The sequence below is a fragment of the Pelobates fuscus genome, chromosome 12, assembly GCF_036172605.1.
Source record: "Pelobates fuscus isolate aPelFus1 chromosome 12, aPelFus1.pri, whole genome shotgun sequence".
Classification (NCBI taxonomy): Eukaryota; Metazoa; Chordata; class Amphibia; order Anura; family Pelobatidae; genus Pelobates; species Pelobates fuscus.
The window spans coordinates 122,325,299-122,345,864 of NC_086328.1; the positions used below are offsets into that span (position 1 = coordinate 122,325,299).

Genomic DNA, 20,566 nt, shown 5'->3' on the forward strand with positions numbered 1-20,566 from the left:
CCAAGATTTCACTTCATTTCCTGTGATTTATTATTAAAGGGACACCAAGATATGCTGCCACCCATTACCTATTAAAGAGGAACATGGAGTTTGATAGACAGGTGACTGCTTTCCTGCTCTTCCACCACCAGGCACCATAACCACTTAATCTCATTGAAACAAACAGTAGGGTGTCTATAGGCTCTTTCAGCAGTGGAAGTGACAGCTATTTGGAATGGAGAGAATGAACTTAGAATTAGGTAAAATATTTTGCCCACTGATGTGGTGATAGTGCCCAGAGTCCCATTGTTCAGAGAGGAGCTTCAGGGACCTTTCAAAAATGGTTAGACACTGAACAGAAACATTTTGTCAGGGCACCATAACCACTTCAATTCATATACAAAATGACATAATTCCAAGATGATTACCTCTATACCAAATAGCTGTAAATTCCACTGTAGGTCGGAGAGTGCAAACGGGCAATTTGCACTATAACCACTGCTCTGAACTGTAATATTTATAGTGCTTACATTTTTTTTTTTTTTAAGTCTATGGGTGCCCTTCCGGCACTTTGTCACATGACTAGACAAATAACAGCTGTATGTTGCCCATACACGGTGCCGTGCTGGGTAGGGTGCTTCCAGTGTCCATTAATGATGGTTTACAGTGTATTGACCTAAGATTAATAGTGTAAGAATTTCGTTTTAAACTTTATTTACAAGCAAGGGATTTACTAAGCAAGACAATTGCAGACATAGGGATGTGGATTCTCGCACAATCCAGGCGGCTGTATAGAAGTACACATTTGATGTCCATATAAGATTGCTTGGAGGTTTAGAATTTCGTAATCCGGTATTAACCCGTCCCTAAGAGTTTTTTTAGTAAAGCTCAGTTACTGAGATTGAACAATCAGTAGGGAGTTAGAGACCCTCCTGTCTGATTAGATTATATGACCTTTACCCAATCCCACATGAAGTCCATTTGTTGTGGTTCACAGTAATGTTAAATGTGTACACAAAAAAACCCCACAAAGGGGTTAATTCACTATAAATTAAAGATGAAACACAGTATTAGGCAATATAGCCTTATTAGGCAAAATAGCCATTCTCCAGATTGACTAGTTAATGACTTGAACCCCAGTTACGAAATACACACTAAGCAGTGAGTGATAGTGACCCTCACTCCTTACAAGGAGAATCCAGGCACTGACATGGTAGGTGAAATCTGTACATTGGGTTTAAGTTATGCTGCTTGACTCTATTACTTTATTATTGTATTATGTTTTTTTTTGCATATTGTAATGGATTATTGAATGCAAAACATCACATCATCCTGGAGTGTCACTATATCTCTATATTTCTCTATCTTTGACACCATTTTTGGGTTATCCGTTTGACCGACAACCAATGTGCTCATTCAAACAATGCTGAAAAATTTGCACAAATTTGACATTGCTAAGGTATGCAATTTCTCCAGTTGGATACAGTGTACAAGGGACTGGGGACACAGACACCTTGGGAAACCTCGGTTTGACATAGAATTGGAGGATGTCATATGTAGCCTAGCATAATGGTTATGGTGCTCGGTATGTACTAAGGAATTCAGACTAGTTTATTCCCAGCTGCACTCTGTGCACATCAAAGGGACACTATAGTCACCAGAACTACAACTCAACGTGGTTGTTCTTTTGGTGCTGGCTCAGCTCTGTAAATGCTGCCATGAAAAAGGCAGTGTTTACATTGCTGCCTAGTAACACCTCTAGTGACAGTCACTCAGACGGCCACTAGAGGTGCTTCCTATCGCAGTGCAGCACTGGCATTCAGCGTCACCATGCTCTGCGTGCTGATTAGTGCAGTGCATACGCAATAGTCTCCAAATAATTTTCTATGGAAAAGCATTGGATTGGCTGAGATCATAAAGATTGATGACATCAGCAATGGGGGCAGAGCCAGCTGCAGCGTGAAAAATTGAGTAAAGTAATTTTTTAACTCTACAGAGAGGGTGGCCTAAACAGCAAGTTTAACACTGTAATAATGGAATAAATGCTGCTATTTAACATCTGCAAAATAAAGCATTTCCTGTCATTGAAGTTTGAGAAGGCCCAGGGGAGAGAGCGCAGCTTAGCGGACAAGGGCACATGTATGAGTGTGGGGCTGGATGAGCTCTGATTGGTTGTTATGTTTATGTGGGAGTGTTGTATATTAGGAATGGTTGGTGACTAATTAAGCCTACACCTCAGTGCCATTTGGGATCTGGGCCAGCAACAGTTTACGGACCACCCTCCCTTCTTTTTAGGTCCTGGTTTGTTGTCACAGCTGGCGGGGTGCGTGTCCTTGCCAATCAGGTTGGGAGACTGTTTTACAGGTAGACTAATAAGGTGGATAATGGCTGTGTCTAAACCGCCACTGTCTCTTATGGTAAACTGCAAGGGTACCAACTTGGACGTGTCCCCACTGAGCTAAAATGCCGGCTGGTGGGGAGCATTATGGTCGTGCCCCACTGAGCCAAAAAGCTGGCGGGTGGTGAACATTAAAGGTAAAATGGAATGTTGTTATGCTGAGGGGGAGGTGAGAGCCTTTGGGGCTGTGAGTTAGTTTGATTAAAGTATAATATACTGTATGACATGTGTTATGTTATTTATATGTTAATATATTTATAATTAAAGGGACACTATAGTCACCTGAACAACTTTAGCTTAATGAAGCAGTTTTGGTGTATAGAACATGCCCCTGCAGCCTCACTGCTCAATCCTCTGCCATTTAGGAGTTAAATCCCTTTGTTTATGAACCCTAGTCCCACCTCCCTGCATGTGACTTGCACAGCCTTCCATAAACACTTCCTGTAAAGAGAGCGCTATTTAGGCTTTCTTTATTGCAAGTTCTGTTTAATTAAGATTTTCTTATCCCCTGCTATGTTAATAGCTTGCTAGACCCTCCAAGAGCCTCCTGTATGTGATTAAAGTTCAATTTAAAAAATTGAGATACAATTACTTAAGGTAAATTACATCTGTTTGAAAGTGAAACCATTTTTTTTTTCATGCAGGCTCTGTCAATCATAGCCAGGGGGAGGTGTGGCTAAGGCTGCATAAACAGAAACAAAGTGATTTAACCCCTTAAGACCGCAGCCAAATGTACAAGTTGTGATCAAAACAAAACGTAAACAAAACCTGGCATTTGCGCTATATGTCTGTCCAACCATAATTCACCTCTTTCATATTAAATGCACCCCCCCTTATTATAGGTCATTTTATTCAGGGGAAACCGGGCTTTCATTTAATATCAAATATTTAGCTATGAAACATAAATTTAATATGAAAAAAATGGGAGAAAATAAGAAGTTATTTTTTTAGTTCTACATGACATTTTAACTGTCAATGTCATAATACTGTTTGCTTTTACTGCAATAAAATACACATTTGTATTCAGCAAAGTCTAACGTGTAAAACAGTACCCCATATGTACAGGTTTTATGGTGTTTTGGGAAGTTACAGGGTCAAATATAGCACGTTACATTTGAAATTGAAATTCGCCAGATTGGTTAAGTTGCCTTTGAGACTGTATAGTAGCCCAGGAATTAAATTTACACCCATAATGGCATACCATTTGCAATAGTAGACAACCCAAGGTATTGCAAATGGGGAATGTCCAGTCTTTTTTAGTAGCCATTTGGTCACAAACACTGGCCAAAGTTAGCGTTAGTATTTGTTTGTGTGTGAAAAATGCAAAAAACGCCAATTTTGGCCAGTGTTTGTGACTAAGTGGCTACTAAAAAAGACTGGACATACCCCCATTTGCAATACCTTGGGTTGTCTACTATTGCAAATGGTATGCCATCATAGGGGTAATTTTCATTCTTGGGCTACCATAGGGTCACAAAGGCAACGTAAGCAATCTGGCGAATTTTAATGTGAAAAAAATGAAACACAAGCCTTATATTTGACACTGTAACTTTTGAAAACACCATAAAACCTGTACATGAGGGGTACTGTTGTACTCGGGAGACTTCGCTGAACACAAATATTTGTGTTTCAAAACAGTAAAAAGTATTGCAGCAATAATATCGTCCGTGTAAGTGCCGTTTGTGCGTGAAAAATGCAAAAAACTTCACTTTTACTGGCGATATCATCGTTGTAATACATTTACGGTTTTGAAACACTAATATGTGTTCAGCGAAGTCTCCCGAGTAAAACAGTACCCCCCATGTACAGGTTTTATGGTGTCTTGGAAAGTTATAGGGTTAAATATAGTGCTAGCAAATTAGAATTCCCTATACTTTCGGCATGGGATGTCAGGCAGGTCCCGCTAATTGTAATTAATTAGGATACCTAATTATGTAAAAATATTACATAAATATATGTGTAGAATTAATATATATATATATATATATATATATATAATTTTTTTCAAATATTTTTATTTATATATAGTGATGTATATATAGTGATGTATATTTATATGTATATATTTATGTATATAGATATATATATATATATAGATATATAGATATATAATTTCATTCTACGTGTATTTTGATATAAATATCACAATACAGTTAGAACGAAATAACATCTATATATTTTTTAGTTATTTATTTTTAATTATTTTGTATTTATTTTTTTTACTGTGGCAAACCTAGCCACTTCTGGACTATGATATATAAAGGTTGTCCATAGGATGCAGGGGGGGGACTGTATCTTCTGTATTATATGCGTATTGTATAGCACCGTTCGCATGCTGGCAGCCCTAAGCTACCAGCATGCAAACTCTTCGTTTGACGAATTGCGGCCATCCGGGCCGTTCGCCAACCGAACACGGGCTCCCCAGGTGGACCACACACTTAGGAGTCGTGTGGCGCTCGTTAACCGATTGCAACATTGTTGCAATCGGTAATTAAAGGCTCTCCTAGGTGGCCGTCGTTCGACTACCGACCATATGGCGGTCGGCCATCTTGGATCCTTTGTCTCTCCAGCGGTGTTCGGTCGTCGAGCGCCTGGTACTAAAAACGGCTACTCGATGAGACGAACACCGCTGGACTTCCCGAGCGTTCGGGAATTTCGCTCTTAGCACATTGTGTTCCCCATCGGTGTTCGGTAGTTTTAAACCGAACTCGATGGTTAAATGTATTTTATGCGGCGTTTGGTCAGTTCAGCTGGGAGCTGAGCAGTATTCTCCCAAAAGATGCGCTCAGGTCCCAGCTATCTGCCGAACGTTCGGTCATACCAATCTACCGAATGGAATGTGAAAACCGTATTTTAATATAAATTGTCAGTTCTGCTGCACGAGGGGATAATCCACTTAATCGTCCATTTTAGTGGGAGTATCCTTCTCGTGCAGCACAGCCTGTTGGGAAACTTATATTGCATGATGGGAGAAATCCCCTGGATTTACTGTCTGGAAACCCCTTGCATGGGGAACTGTATAAATATGCCAGCTGTGAATAAAGCCAGTTAGTTGACTCCCAGACTGTGTTTCGTCCGGTTATTGGGAGGATTGGGGAACTTGCCTTACTTTTCAGCGCTGACTGTGGATGTACCTGTGGAACCAGCGGATATCGGGGATTTTAATATTGCCCTCCGCTACATTTACGTATTTACATATATTTTTTATATTATATATAAATATATATATATAACAATAATTATATATATATTTAATCAGTATTAGTCTACGTGTAATTTGAAAATTTATATATATATTAATAGTAAAATACACCTAGTATATATACACATATAAATACACACACATACACTGTCTTAGATCATATATATATATATATATATATATATATATATATATATATATATATATATATATATATACACACACGATCTAAGTATATAATATTTTTTTTTACACTGATTTAACTTTTTTTTTTTTCTTTGATTTCAGCCAGCAGGGGGACTAACTGTCATTACAGTTAGTCCCCCTGCTGGTGGCAATGCAGCAGCCAGCTATCCCGGCCATGTGATTGTGAGGTCCTCGCAAGGACCTCACTCTCACATGGCCGGGGGGGCTGCTGGAGGGCTCCCTGAGAGTCCCCCCAACCGCGATCGCCAGCGACTGGGTAAGTAAAAAAAAAAAACGGAGGGCGTACAATTACACCCGGCGGCGTTTAGAGCCGCTTAAAAAAGGACGTAATTGTACGCCCTCCGGTCTTAAAGGGTTAATTCCTAAATGGCAGTGAAATTGCAGGGGAATGATCTATACACTAAAACTGCTTTATTTAGCTAAAGTAATTTAGGTGACTATAGTGTTCCTTTAAAGATGGAGGTGTTATACAGTATTTTATAAGTTTTTAAATAAATGCTGTGGCCTGTTTTATCCAACATGGGTGTCTGTCTTTATTGTGGATTTATGGGTTGGTCATGGGGATGCTTATCTTATCCAATGCCCACTATGTACATTCATGAATATTAATTTGCTGCACACATTGGTGGAGATTCCCTTAATAAAAAGGTGGGTAGTTCACTAAAGACTGAATTGCACTGAATGGCAAAATGTAGGCAATAATTGCAAAATAAAAAATATTCAACTTGGCAGTATTCACATCTTTGCAATTTAAATATCAATTCACTACAGTCCAATGTTAAGTGAATACATTGCTAAAACTGATTTTTATAATTTCAAAATATAATAATTACACATATTAAATTAATACAACTCAAAGGAACCAGTGGTTCTGGTTTGACATCTCATTTAGAGAATGATTGTACTAGAACAAGCTTCATGTAATGCTGTTTAGTTTTGTATGGCAAGCAGTCTACGGTGCCCATCTGCACAAGAATTGTTTTGGTTTGGTTAAGCACACAAAATATGCGACAGCTTGCCTTTTCTATGTTAGAAGAATCAATTAACCCTTATCTGGTTGGAAGAATAGAAACCCAAATATTTTCCGCAATTTACATTTTTAGTTATTCATTGAACTCTCCCAGGCATACTTGGCAATGCGCTGTATAGTTTTCTGCACCTCCTTATAATTAATAAAAACATGTTCAATAATAGATCTTGTACTTAAACTACAGAGAAGCACCGTTACTTCTTGTCATTTTGTGGCTAATGCCTGACCTTGAATCCAGCAAAATCATCATACAGCCAGAAAGACATAAAATTATTTTATTTACTTTTATTATAAATTACAAAAAAAAATACACAATAAAATGAAACAGTAATTGCAGACTGTTTTTTTTACATCCACGTTTTGTGAATGTCTGAGAAGTGTAATGCTTTGTGCTGAAAGCCAGCCCTTCTCAGAATTCACCACCCAAGAATTATACACCCAAAAATCAATTTTTAATTTAACATATTACCTCCTTGGGTGAATCGAGCAAGAACACACCCTGCCGCCACTCCCAAGAAAGATTAAAAATCAGAGGCTTGCCCTGGACGAACACAGGAATTGATTGGTTTCAAAATATACTTTTGCTACAATAAATAGGTATAAAAGATTTGTATAAAGAAAGGGTGTCTTTACATTGCATAGGTAGTTTTCTAAAAAAATATTTTTTCTTCGAAGGCTTAACCCATTGAATGCTGGACTAAACAAACAATGATAGTTTCAGCCAAGAGGCAGGAAGGGGGGAGAGAGCTAACCATTTCAGTACTGACAGTTAATGTGGGTATACGCGTCATGGTTGCATGGAACAATAGCTGTGTCAAATGCCAAGGACTCTACCAAAGGGCCTAGCAAACAAGGCTGAGTTGGGCAAGAAGTGGAGATAACTAGTCTTCAATATGTTGATGCTCCCAGTACATATATTGTCCATCTTGGAATGTCAGCACAGACACAGTAAGCACTTTTAAGGGATCCACAAAAACGTAAGGCTTAGTCCATGTTTAGCCTTCAAAAAGACCTCTGTGCAGCTTTTCAGAATGGACTGCAGAACTCTCCAGTAGTGACTGGGTAAAATTTAGCATTAAAGCAACAGTTTGCAGGTATCTCAGAAGGCACAAGAAGATATCTAATATAGAAGTTTGTTACATTCTACTATTGAACATGCACACATCAGCAGTGTTGTCCAAGTCACGGCACAGGAGATTGGGGCTTCTGTGCCATTCATTTCTTAAAACCTGGTTATCTGTTCCTGGTAGAGGTGCAAGCCAAGTGGCTGTAAAGACAAGAACTTTCAAACTCCTTGTGAGTCAAGTCCTTATTGATGTTATGCTCAGTGGAATGAATGCCCAAACATTGTGTCCTAGATGTTGCTGGCCCTACACATCCACTCGATATGAATAAGCAGATGCGGAGCTTCCTCGTTGGCTGCGGGAGAGTTTGGGACTGTGGCTGTTAAGGTTCTCACCTCTCTTCTTGTCACGATCTTTCCAGGTTTCCAGCATTTGGAGTTTACCCTGTTCTTCCTTGAGAAACACCTCGACCATAAGAACCTTCTCCCTGTGGATCTGTTCACTTATGTCTTTGGGAATGTCTGGAATTATCCAGTCTACAAACTCACTCATGAACATGACCAAGTTCTGCAATAAGGGCGAGAGGAACATTAAAATGGACATTGTGAACATTGTAACTGATATTAAAAAAAAACACTCCAAGCACCACAACCACTACACCTTGCTGTAACTGTCATAGTGCCAGGAGTGCCCATCTAAGAATAGTTTGACAACTTACTTTGGGTTTGCCAGGTCCCCACTTCCACACCCTCTGCCACTGGAAGCTCCTGCATTAAGCTATTTGAGAGGAGGAGAATACTGACATACCCCAGTAATATATCAAACTGTTCTTAAATTGTTTGATTACTTACAGGGGGAGGAGGGATGGCATCAGGCCACTCCTTGCTCCATAACCATTACATACTTGGAGTGTTCCTTTAAGCATGACACACCATGTAGAGCATGGGTTCCTAATATTTATGTGCATAGATTAGCCCCTTCGACAATGAAAACAAAAATTACAGAATATAATGTATAAGTATTTCATATCAGTGTGAATTAACACATTATTTAATGACAGACTGTTAGATCAACAAAGCTATTGTCAAACAGTAAGTTAACTCTTCTAGTTCTAGTTAAAAGAACAGTTAAAAAAATATTAAGAGATATTAACAATCCAATATTCATTATGGCAAAAAGTGTGTACCCAAAGATGACTGCGTATAATGCAGATATCTGCTAGCAATCTATACACATTATGGTGAAAAGCTGTCTTTAGCCAAGTGGATGCCCTAATTTAGGTAGTGTTAACTATTGTACTGGAGTTTGCTGCCATTTTTATTATTACAACTATTAACTATTTAATTAACTCTATAAAACCAAATAGTGATATATGGGGGAGGAAGGGAACGCACTCATGTCACACAGCACTGTGGAAGTGGAGATTGATTCTTACCTGAAAAACGATCACAAATGCTAGTCTTGCTGCCAGTACAGCCCAGAACTCCTTGGTAATGTCATATTTATTTTCAGACCAGGGCGGCTCCCTGTAATCTTTGTACCTGAAAATAAATTAAGAGAATTTGAATATGGGTGCTCAGTAAACACGAATGCTCTAGATCAATCATGGTTAACTTTTGGACCTCCAACTGTTCTGGACAATGTTTTCCATGAGTCTCAGCCGGTCTAAAAGGTCAAAGGTTAGCCAGTCTAGTCTAGGCTGTAGATGGTATGAAATGTCAGCTGCTTTCCAGAGCACAAATCTACCTGCACACTTCCACTGGGTACCCCAGGCCGTGGTCCATGTTGGGTCCGGTTCCAGGCTTGAAATCACTCACATTGAAATAGGAGAGCGTGTTGTTGACAAAGCCATGCATGGTGCCATCTGCGCTGTACATGTACAGGTAGACGAGGCGCGGAATGAAGTCAGAGGTGAATGAAATCACAAACGCCTGAGCAGTAACAGTAAACATTATGAACATTATGTGCTAATCAACAAACAGATCATAGTCACGGTGCAATCATCAAAAACCTCCTCATTTTAACAGCAACTGACTGGGGGGACGGGACTGCAGTGTGGTATTAGCCACCTACATCTTTAACTAACCCACCTCAGAGTGTACACATTCATTGTTCATCCTTTTATGGGGAATACATATTATGCAGATATTATACAGCACATGTAACCAGTATATCATGGGAAGGGATCTAACAGGACAGATGGTCTTTTGACGGAAGGTCTATCTGTTCTATGGAAACACATGAAAGAGACATTGTGCTATTTAGGAACATCTAGAGAAAGCGGAGAGCTCCCCTCATCATCATCTGACCAGCAGGCATGCATAGACAGAAGACTGACCTGTATTGGGCATATTCAAAATATTTCAAATGGGACTTGACTTTAGTGCTAAATGAGAAACGGCAGTATTTGAACATGTCGATTTGTTCAGAATGCTGGTTGCATACTCTGTTAGGAGGTATAAATATTGGCTTGATGGGACTCATGACCCAGGATGACACAGATGTTTTGCATCAATGCAGGCAATAGGCCAGTTTCTCCCCCCCCCCCCCCCAGAGGAAGCAATCAATGGTGGTAAGGAGTACCATTTAACTACATGGCTTTGTGTAAAGAACACAGATGGTTCCCACCACCTGAAAACTGAACATAAGACAATTGACTGGAGAATGGACTGACACCCAACATGGATGAAGAAAAGACAGTTTTAAACAGAAACAACTCACATTTATTATGACAGCAAGCTTGCCAATGCCACGTAGGATGTTATACCAGATACCTGTAAAAAAACATAAAAATGAAAATGCCACACGAGAAACACAGTAAACACCAGCAGTACAATACAACTAAAATGAAACCGGTGGCATTTTATGATGAAACCTATTTAATGTATGATAAACGACTGTCCTAGCACTTAAAGGAAAACTATAGCGTTATGAATACAAATATGTATTCCTAATGCTATAGAGCGACTCGGGTCCTGTTCCGCGGCGAATAAATGGTTAAGCACTTATTTGATTACCTTAATCCAGCGCCGGGCTCCCTCGGCACTGGTGACCTCTCCTCCTCCATCGACGTCAGCTTCCGAGTGGAGCCAAATGCACATGCACGGCCAGAGGTGTGCACGCATTCAAACCCACCCATAGGAAAGCATTACTCAATGCTTTCCTTTGGGGATCTTTTTTGACACTGGACTCCGTGAGAACGTCCAGCGTCAAATAAGTGCGATTTAATCCATGTAAATCGTGGAAGTGGCCTATAGTGGCTGAATTAACCCTGCAGTGTAAACATAGCAGTTAGGGTGACCTGGCATCCAGACCACTTCATTGAGCTGAAGTGGTCTGGGTGCCTATAGTGGTCCTTTAAACAAGCACACACCCTTTCATATACTCGCAAATATAAATATGGTCACATCCAATGGTTTCTTAAATCGGCAGTCTTATTTAGGATACAGAAAAAAATAAAAAAAACACATTTCAGCACCAATTCAGCCTTTGTAAAGTCTTCCCCAAGTAATAGTGTGTGCATTTCTTCTTAACTTTAAAAACTTTACCCTTTCATATACAAGCATGATTCACAGTGTGCAGGATAATCAGCCCAATGTAAATACAAACACTCCCCCCTGACACCCATCCACAACTGCCAGGCAGTCACTATGCAGCTTAATATGCACATAGAATACATCATGCACACTCACCAATTCTTCCAGTGTCTATACAGAATACCACACTACGCTCGTACAAACCATTCCAATGTCTATACAGAACACCACACTGCGCGCTCACTAACCATTCCAATGTCTATACAGAATACCACACTGCCCGCTCACTAACCATTCCAATGTCTATACAGAACACCACACTGCGCGCTCACTAACCATTTCAATGTCTATACAGAATACCACACTGCGCGCTCACTAACCATTTCAATGTCTATACAGAATACCACACTACGCGCTCACTAACCATTTCAATGTCTATACAGAATACCATACTACGCGCTCACTAACCATTTCAATGTCTATACAGAACACCACACTGCGCGCTCACTAACCATTTCAATGTCTATACAGAATACCACACTACGCGCTCACTAACCATTTCAATGTCTATACAGAATACCACACTACGCGCTCACTAACCATTTCAATGTCTATACAGAACACCACACTGCGCGCTCACTAACCATTTCAATGTCTATACAGAACACCACACTGCGCGCTCACTAACCATTTCAATGTCTATACAGAATACCACACTGCCCGCTCACTAACCATTTCAATGTCTATACAGAACACCACACTGCGCGCTCACTAACCATTCCAATGTCTATACAGAATACCACACTGCGCGCTCACTAACCATTTCAATGTCTATACAGAACACCACACCGCGCGCTCACTAACCATTTCAATGTCTATACAGAATACCACACTGCGCGCTCACTAACCATTTCAATGTCTATACAGAACACCACACTGCGCGCTCACTAACCATTTCAATGTCTATACAGAACACCACACTGCGCGCTCACTAACCATTTCAATGTCTATACAGAACACCACACTGCCCGCTCACTAACCATTTCAATGTCTATACAGAAAACCACACTGCGCGCTCACTAACCATTTCAATGTCTATACAGAACACCACACTGCGCGCTCACTAACCATTTCAATGTCTATACAGAACACCACACTGCGTGCTCACTAACCATTTCAATGTCTATACAGAACACCACACTGCGCGCTCACTAACCATTTCAATGTCTATACAGAACACCACACTGCGCGCTCACTAACCATTTCAATGTCTATACAGAACACCACACTGCGCGCTCACTAACCATTTCAATGTCTATACAGAACACCACACTGCCCGCTCACTAACCATTCCTAAAAGTAAAACAGGCTGCAGAGGCAGTTAAAAGTGTGTCAATTAAGTTGTCATAATTCATTCTGATTTAACCCCTTAAGGACCAAACTTCTGGAATAAAAGGGAATCATGACATGTCACACATGTCATGTGTCCTTAAGGGGTTAAATGGCAACACTCTAGTCAGACGGTGCAGAGATTTAAAAGGAATATCCTGACTGCTCTCTTTAACGCTGGGATTCTCCCCAGGGGATGCTGACTGCATATTCTCCAATTACCAGCCAGTGTCTTGCATGACATTGGCTGGGATAACATCTCACAGCCTGTAAAGGTATACATTGCACGGAGGTTACACTGAACAGGGAATTTACAAAAATGGCTGTAGCTATCAAAACCACATGACTAGATTAGTGACGTAGGCATTTATTTATGAAACTGGAATTGTGAAGAATTGCACGTTTTAGGCAGTTGAGCTTAAAAATAGTCGTTTGTTAAGCTTTCCAGCTCAGTTGTTTTTTTTTGGCTTGAAATGTGTAGTTTCCTTGTAATTTCTCCATAATTGTGGATATAGGAAACAATCCCTCGTGTTTAATAACCTCCCATATTACAGTGTAAACAGAATGCTTGGTGAAGTACAAGTGAGGAAGTGGTTTTGGTGTATCACAGGATGCTATTGTTAGAAATGTGTTCAGCAAAGGATACAATGAGACCATGGAATGAAACCCATGTAATTTGTAATGCATGTTTGTCTAAACAGAACAGGTCTTCGTGAAACGATGTTTAACTTGCATAATGAGATCCTCCCTGATAAAGTTACAGTTTATTAATAGCCGGGGAAGGAGTTATGCAAAGAGCCGTGTGTAGTTTACTCCATGTCACAGCCACAGCCAAGGCCGTGAGTGAGTGAGAACATTTCCCCAACAAACCTCTCTTTACAATATCCAGCTGGACCGTTCTGTACACACTGGGAATCAAGGCAAATCAGACTTACAGCTTAAACTAAAACAGACAGCAGGAAGCCTCCAAAAATCAGAGGCGTTAGAAAACATGCTATGGCTAGAAAATATATCCGAGATCGGCGTCCTGTTGGGTCCCTAAATACTGGCATGGATAAGATGATGCCATTTAGCTGGAATGTATTGCTTTACTGGAAAGCCATATAAGTAGCATTTGAAGAGTTGGAATGAGACTTCATAGCGCCCTAAACAGGAACCCCACTCCTTACAAACTCAGTTTAAATTATATTGAGGAGGCAGCCAGCAGCCGTGTTCCCATACGGCTTGTTGGAAGCATTTGCAAGAGCCGCTCATTCCACTCCTAAGCAGTAGCATATAATCTAGATCCCCAAATCCAGTTATCAAAGCAATGGTCATGGTGTTGCAGGATTCCCTTTGGAACAGAATAGAAAAATGCCTAAATCTTGGATTCTTTGCTGTTCCTTGAGAATATTGTTGGGAACAAGACTATTATATAATCTGTCTGGGTGTTTGGTTAAAAAAACCTTTGAAACAAACTGGATTTATTGAATGTTGACCATTTAGACCCATATTTAACATATCAAGTCTTCAACCAGAAAACACGGAGATTCCAACACATTACAGTATAACTACATTTAACTAAAAATTGTGGAGTTAAGGATATTGCACATTTAGGTCAAGTCTAAGAGTGTTTGTAGCTTGGCTATTTGGCCTAGAATTTGCAAAGCACTTCCTCACAAGTCTCTGTTTAGTAAAACTGTATATATTTAAGTACATACAAGTTACCCAATTAAACTACTAATACATGCACTAGCCTGTGCAAAATATATTCTACTTGCCCTTAGTGGCCATACATGAACTACACGTGCAGTAGGCAGCTGAAGTGCTTTCAGCCTAAATGTGTTCCATCAGAGCAGTTTCCCCTGAATAAAATGATATATACAACAAAATGATATATAATAAGTGTGGGTGCATTTAATATGAAAGAGGGGAATTACGGTTGAACAGACATATAGCGCAAATTCCATTTTTGTTTACATTAAAACGTGTACAATTGACTCTGTCCTGAAGGGGTTAACTTAGCTAAAAACAAAAACAAAAAAAAACAACAACTTTGTAGCTAAAGTAAAAATACATTTGAAAAATCCCACACCATGTATCTATTACGCAACACGTTTACATATGAGTAGTTACATAAATACAGTATTACTGGCTTCATTTAATAACACAGCTGATTTAAACATTTATAATAAATATATAATATTTTTGTTATTGGTTATGCCTGCATAGGGCATTCGTGGCTGTTCATGTTTAAGCATATTTTGATAGACTTAATTTCCTGGAGTGTAACCTATACCATATTTATTACGTGTTTTAAACATTTGTAACTTGGGTGTGTGTTTTACACCAATGTATTTTAAAAGTAGTATAATACACTACAAGGTAAGGGAGCAATTGAAAGTTATCTGCCTGTAATTTAAAGAGAACAGACTCCTACATAGAACACATTATGATTAAGCATTTAACACCTTGCAGCTTCAAAATCATTGGCTGACGCTTACCGATATCTTTTGCCCTGACTGCTACTGGCCTTCGGAGTTCAGAGATAAATTTCTTTGCGTCCAGACGGATTTCAATGATATTGTTTAACAAAGCAAACAGAGGTGCCAGTGGAAATGAGGCGACAAACAAGGTGACAAATCCAAACTGGATGACTGTAGAGAATTGTAGACATAGAAAAAAGCAGAAATCATTCATCAGGATTTGTTCAAAAGTGCCAATGCCTCACCCTAAACGCAAGCACCTCACCCAAATGACAAGCCATTATTAAAAGGCAAGAGATTGCCCTGCAACGTACAATGTATAGTGCTTAGCCTTCTGGCTTAGAACGGGCACATCCATTATGCTCTTAGTTCGGCTACTTGAAGCTACAATTTGTAATTCACTTTGAATTCCTAACAATAAACATTTTTTGTGAATAACCTGGAGTGTACTTTTCTGACATGACAACAGTGAGTGATAGGGTGTTTCCGATCAAATCTGTATGACTCTTGTAGGTAGGTATCCACATTTGTACATGCTACAGTTTAAGGAAGAGGCTACAATTCTTGGGCCATAACTTATTGAACCATTAGGCGTACTTACTCATTTCCATATACTCCGGAGTCAGGCCAGCAAAAGGCTCCAGATTGTAATCCATCTCGTAACGCTGCTTCTTTTTCAAATGCTCCTCATGGTCCGTACCGGTTTCTCTTCTTGACTTTATGTATCTGATCAGCTTCTTCATCTTCCTGGGAAAAGGGTATTAAAGGTTAATTAGAGCTGAACTTCATTCTAACAGAAGAAACAAAAAAAAGGAACTGCACTGGCAAATTAAGAACTTACGGGATTCCAATCTCAAAGAGATTATTCTGGATCAGCTGCTTCCCCAACATAATGATGCTCAGTTGGATGCACAGTTCCATGAGACACCCACCTGGGGCGCACTGCAGGAAATACAGATATTGGTACAATGCTTATAGAAAATCATCATGTACGTATAGTCTGACATAACTTACATGACACATGGATAGTCAAAATGTTAAATAAAGAAAGAAAAAAAAATTCATTTCCATAACCACCAATGGGAGCAACCGTATTCCTTTAGAACGGCCACAAAGTTGTGAAATTATTTATTTTATTTTTACATAAAGGAAGATAAAAACACCATTTGTCACTTGATTTCGTAAACAAACAAAACAAATACAATAATTATCTTTTAAATTGTCACAAAAAACAAAACTATACCTCCTCCATTCTAAAGGACTGAAAAATGTAGACATAGTCTCCAGGTCGTCCAGTAAACCTAACCGGATTAAAAGGAGAATTACTTGTATGTTCCTATTACACCTAATAAGTGATCTTACTTGTTCTTCAGAATAAGCATGTTAGTTCTTGGATTTTACTCACCGGCCTTTGAAGAAAGCCACGTAAAATATAGGAGTATAAGCATTTACAAACTTCAGCAGGAAGGCCTTAAAAATCAGCCGCTCTTCAAACGTTTTATCTGTTTTTGGAACCTCTGTATAAAACAAAGGGGAAATGCTGTGATTCTTGAATTAAGGTTATTGCAGTTTCAATAAACTTGATCTGATGTTCCGAACGGTATTATCTTCCTTAAGTCACATCAGAGGTACGCTGCTATTTGAGCAATTGGCATTGCACAAACCTGTTACATTTTGATCCTCCAGGCCACTAGGGGCACCAGCAATAAGATACATCCATGAGTTCTAGCTGTATTGTATCCACCAGTACTACATTGCTTATTAAGAATGGAATCTACCATGATATACGTTTTGAAGATTCTTATGGCTTTTCATTATTCTGAAGAGGAATGTGTATATTTGGACTGACTACTTTACAGTGATCTTCTGAAATCCACGTTTAAAAAATATTTTGTGGGCCAATCAGTTACTGTGTAATTTATTACGAACTATACAAAGCTTCACATAATTGATGTCACTGATCTAAGAATGCATTGTTAAAGAGCAAGAGTGTTTCCAGAAACCCGTATCTCACGATAGTATATTTTTCTGTCTGTAGATCATTCACTTGTAGTACAATGTTCTTGAAGTACAATGTAATGAGCAGATGTTTAACATCTCCCCCCCCCCCTTCCTCCCCCCCCCCCCCCAAGATTAGTCTGTGTCTGTCCTGGATCTAAAGCAAGAAATCACTGCTCCGTTTATCCTCTTTTCCCAACATCTGGTCGTATCTGTGAAACAATCACCTATGGATTATAAAAGGGAATTTGCTTTCAATGACAAAAATACATGTCTCCGCTTAAAAAAATGTTTTGTTTAGGTCACTAAATTCTTAAATATTCAAGGAAAATAAACCCCTAAAGTGCTACAGCTTGCTGAAGAGTTTTAGTGGGCAACAGTGTCTTCTCTTTCACACTTGTGAAATTGGTATTTGTATAAGAGGTGCCTAGCTATACCCTACAAGCTGACAGTCGGGAGTTTGCTGTTAATGATTACTTTGTTACCCAGCACAAAGTTCGATGCAGTGCAGAATCACTGGATTCAATGTTTCATCATGAGAAGCACTGCACATGCAGCTCACTATTTCCACGCATGCGTGGTCTCCCGTTCCTTCTCTATGAGAAGCTTTCTATTGGACAGGAGATCATCAGTACTGGTTACAGCTAAGCTGGGCCTTTAATAGTAAAGTGGATGTTGGGGGGGGGGGGGGTAGTTAGGATTTAGGGGGTTCCTGACTTGAAGATTCTATGGAGTGTAATGCCATTATTCTCAGATGGTGCTACATCCACCATCATTACAGCACTGAGTATTAAACAAGTAGTATTATATGGTATTTGTTTATTCCGCATACTCTAATTATACAGTGCAGTGGAACATATTAACACTTGCAAAAAAATAAATAAAAACAGCAACTTTGGTTGTAGTAGGGAAAATCATGGATTATTGCAAACATTGCATCCCCTTCCAACTCCTCCTGTGTTTGACATGGAATCAGGAGCATTGTACCCCAGGCAGCACTGCCCTCTTCTTCTAGTGGGGGCCCGGATGTGATGTCAACTTCTGAAGATCCCTATCTATAAAAGCTAAAGAGAGCAGGGAAGCGGTCTGTGCCTCCCACTGGATTCCTCCTATATATAGGTGAACTAAAGAGGAAATAAGGAACCGCTAACTACATCATCTGTCTTCTTGTCCAATCCAATGTTTCTTGTAGAGAAGCATTGTGAATGAGAAGCACATGTGCAGCGAAGCCCACACTTGTTCAATCTAATGCTCTCTTTGGCAAGGTTTAAAAACATAAATGAAAAAAAAAATGACAACCACTAGAGGTGTGTTTAGCCCTGCAATGTAAACATTGCCGTAGCGACAAAAAATGGCAATGACTAAATCCTGCAGGACCATTTCATTGAGATAGTGTTCCTTTAATTGCTTCCTGTACACTAGGGCACATTTAGTGATAGGATTTGGGTTGTGAAATTTAAATCTGTCCCCATGCATTATTTAGTGCTTCTAATTGATCTGTTTTAAGAGTTTGAATTCTATTGTAGGTTAGAAAGTGTAATTAATTGGGATTCACTTACCAATTTGGGTCAGCCATCTTGCTATGCAGCCATACACCTCATCCAGAATCAGAATAACCACCAAGTTGATGATGACGGCCGTTGCGGTTACAGTCACCCTCACGTTGGCTCTGGTGGCGGCATCGTTGCTCATCGCTAGAGCTGCAGCAGTTGAGATTCGATAAACAATCACGCCAAACACAATAGCAAAGGTCATACCGATCTAGTTAAGATGGAGAAAGTTAATAGATATGGTGAAATAGTTTTGGTAGTTTCTAACACAAGGTGTGGTTCTTGTTGCCAGCCACCACCCCAATTGAAATGTTTTTTAATGGTATTAAATACTAGGAAACAGGTACATTTTCAGATTTTATATTGAATCAACCCGATCTTACATAGTCAATAGCCTTACTACATATCTTCTAAAAATCAAGGTAACGGACAGTTCAAGTAAGGGAATAGGAATATTCTGTAGAAAGTTCCCAGGTTAACGCACTGAAGAAAAATCTCAGAAGCATCATTTTATATAGAGTAAATGGGGCAAATAGACAATTTCAGACACAACCTACAGAGATGATATGAACAGTGGATGAAGGAAGTGCATTAGACTAAAAACAATCCTCAACTGGAGAACATACAATATAGGTGTGCTTGTCACAAAAATGTGTCACTAAAAGGACTGATTTGGTAATGTACAATGAACTAAATCAAAACCCCTTCCCTCCAAAGTGTGTGTTGGGAGAGAATGAAGGATTCAGAGCACACAATACTTTACAGTCTGAAACACCCTCTATTGTACCAATGCTCGGGGTTTGAAAAGCAAGTACCTACTGTATCACACACACACACACACTTTTTTTTTACATTTTGGTGGGATTTTTAGTCAGTTGCATTCCTAGAAATGGCACCAGGCACAAATATAACATTTGGAAGACACTTACCATAAAAAGAATGCCAACAATATTTGTAAGATATGCTGGAAACCTGTCTCTCCAGGTGAGCTTCTCCTTTTCAGTCTAAAACATAAGCAGGGCCATTAAATATCTTCTGAGTAAAATGGAATAGAAAAGAATGGGAGACAACACAACAAAATACACACAACACGTGAACTAAACATACAGAAAAAAAAAAAGGAAAAAAAACATTGTCCGATCGTGGAATTTAACTTTTGGTGGTCATTTCTTTCTATAAAGTGGACAGTGTGCTTTTTTGGAACGATGACTGTAGAGAAGCATTCAACGGACTATATAATGGAGCCATGACAGTCGTATCCAGAGATCCTCCTACCAGCTCTTTAGAGCCAAAATAAATACTTAATTTATTGTCTCTGGTGTGAATGACCGTGAAAAAATAAATAAAATATATATATATAAAATTGATTTAAAAAATACAAACCCAAAACTATTATTTTGCATCTAACCACACTTAGCAAAGTCTATAAAAAGGGGGCTGATTTATATGTAAACATTCTGATACAATCCAAGAAATACAATTATATCTTTGAGCATCATGGGAAGTGTAGTTCCAAAATATTTTGGATGCAAAAGGTTGCCCAGTTGTGGAACTGCATCTCCCATGATGCTTTGCCTGCCTTAAGTTTAAATTGTACAATAGTTGTGAATTTACATTACATGGTTGTAAACCAATTGTCCACTAAGCTCCTACAGCCAGATATGACTAGGGACACCACAGAATAGGTAGAATGGGGGCACAATAAATACACCCGATATAAACAACAATGACTAAAATATGCACAACAC

At 39.2% G+C, this 20,566-nt stretch overlaps 1 protein-coding gene across 4 annotated transcripts in view; it reads right to left on the bottom strand.

The window, feature by feature from the left end:
• Positions 1-7,075: 7,075 nt before the first annotated feature.
• The window catches only part of ANO1 (anoctamin 1), a 191,783-nt gene continuing 178,292 nt past the window's right edge, over positions 7,076-20,566 (bottom strand). For all 4 annotated transcript variants that reach the window (XM_063437873.1, XM_063437872.1, XM_063437874.1 and 1 more), the window contains 11 exons: positions 19,748-19,822; positions 18,828-19,029; positions 16,676-16,787; positions 16,514-16,571; positions 16,112-16,212; positions 15,872-16,017; positions 15,289-15,441; positions 10,602-10,654; positions 9,627-9,811; positions 9,316-9,421; positions 7,076-8,447 (listed from right to left, as the gene is read on the bottom strand). In XM_063437873.1, the coding sequence (XP_063293943.1) occupies positions 8,187-8,447; positions 9,316-9,421; positions 9,627-9,811; positions 10,602-10,654; positions 15,289-15,441; positions 15,872-16,017; positions 16,112-16,212; positions 16,514-16,571; positions 16,676-16,787; positions 18,828-19,029; positions 19,748-19,822 (1,452 nt within the window). In that variant the 3' untranslated portion in view covers positions 7,076-8,186. The remainder of the gene's footprint in view (positions 8,448-9,315; positions 9,422-9,626; positions 9,812-10,601; positions 10,655-15,288; positions 15,442-15,871; positions 16,018-16,111; positions 16,213-16,513; positions 16,572-16,675; positions 16,788-18,827; positions 19,030-19,747; positions 19,823-20,566) is intronic.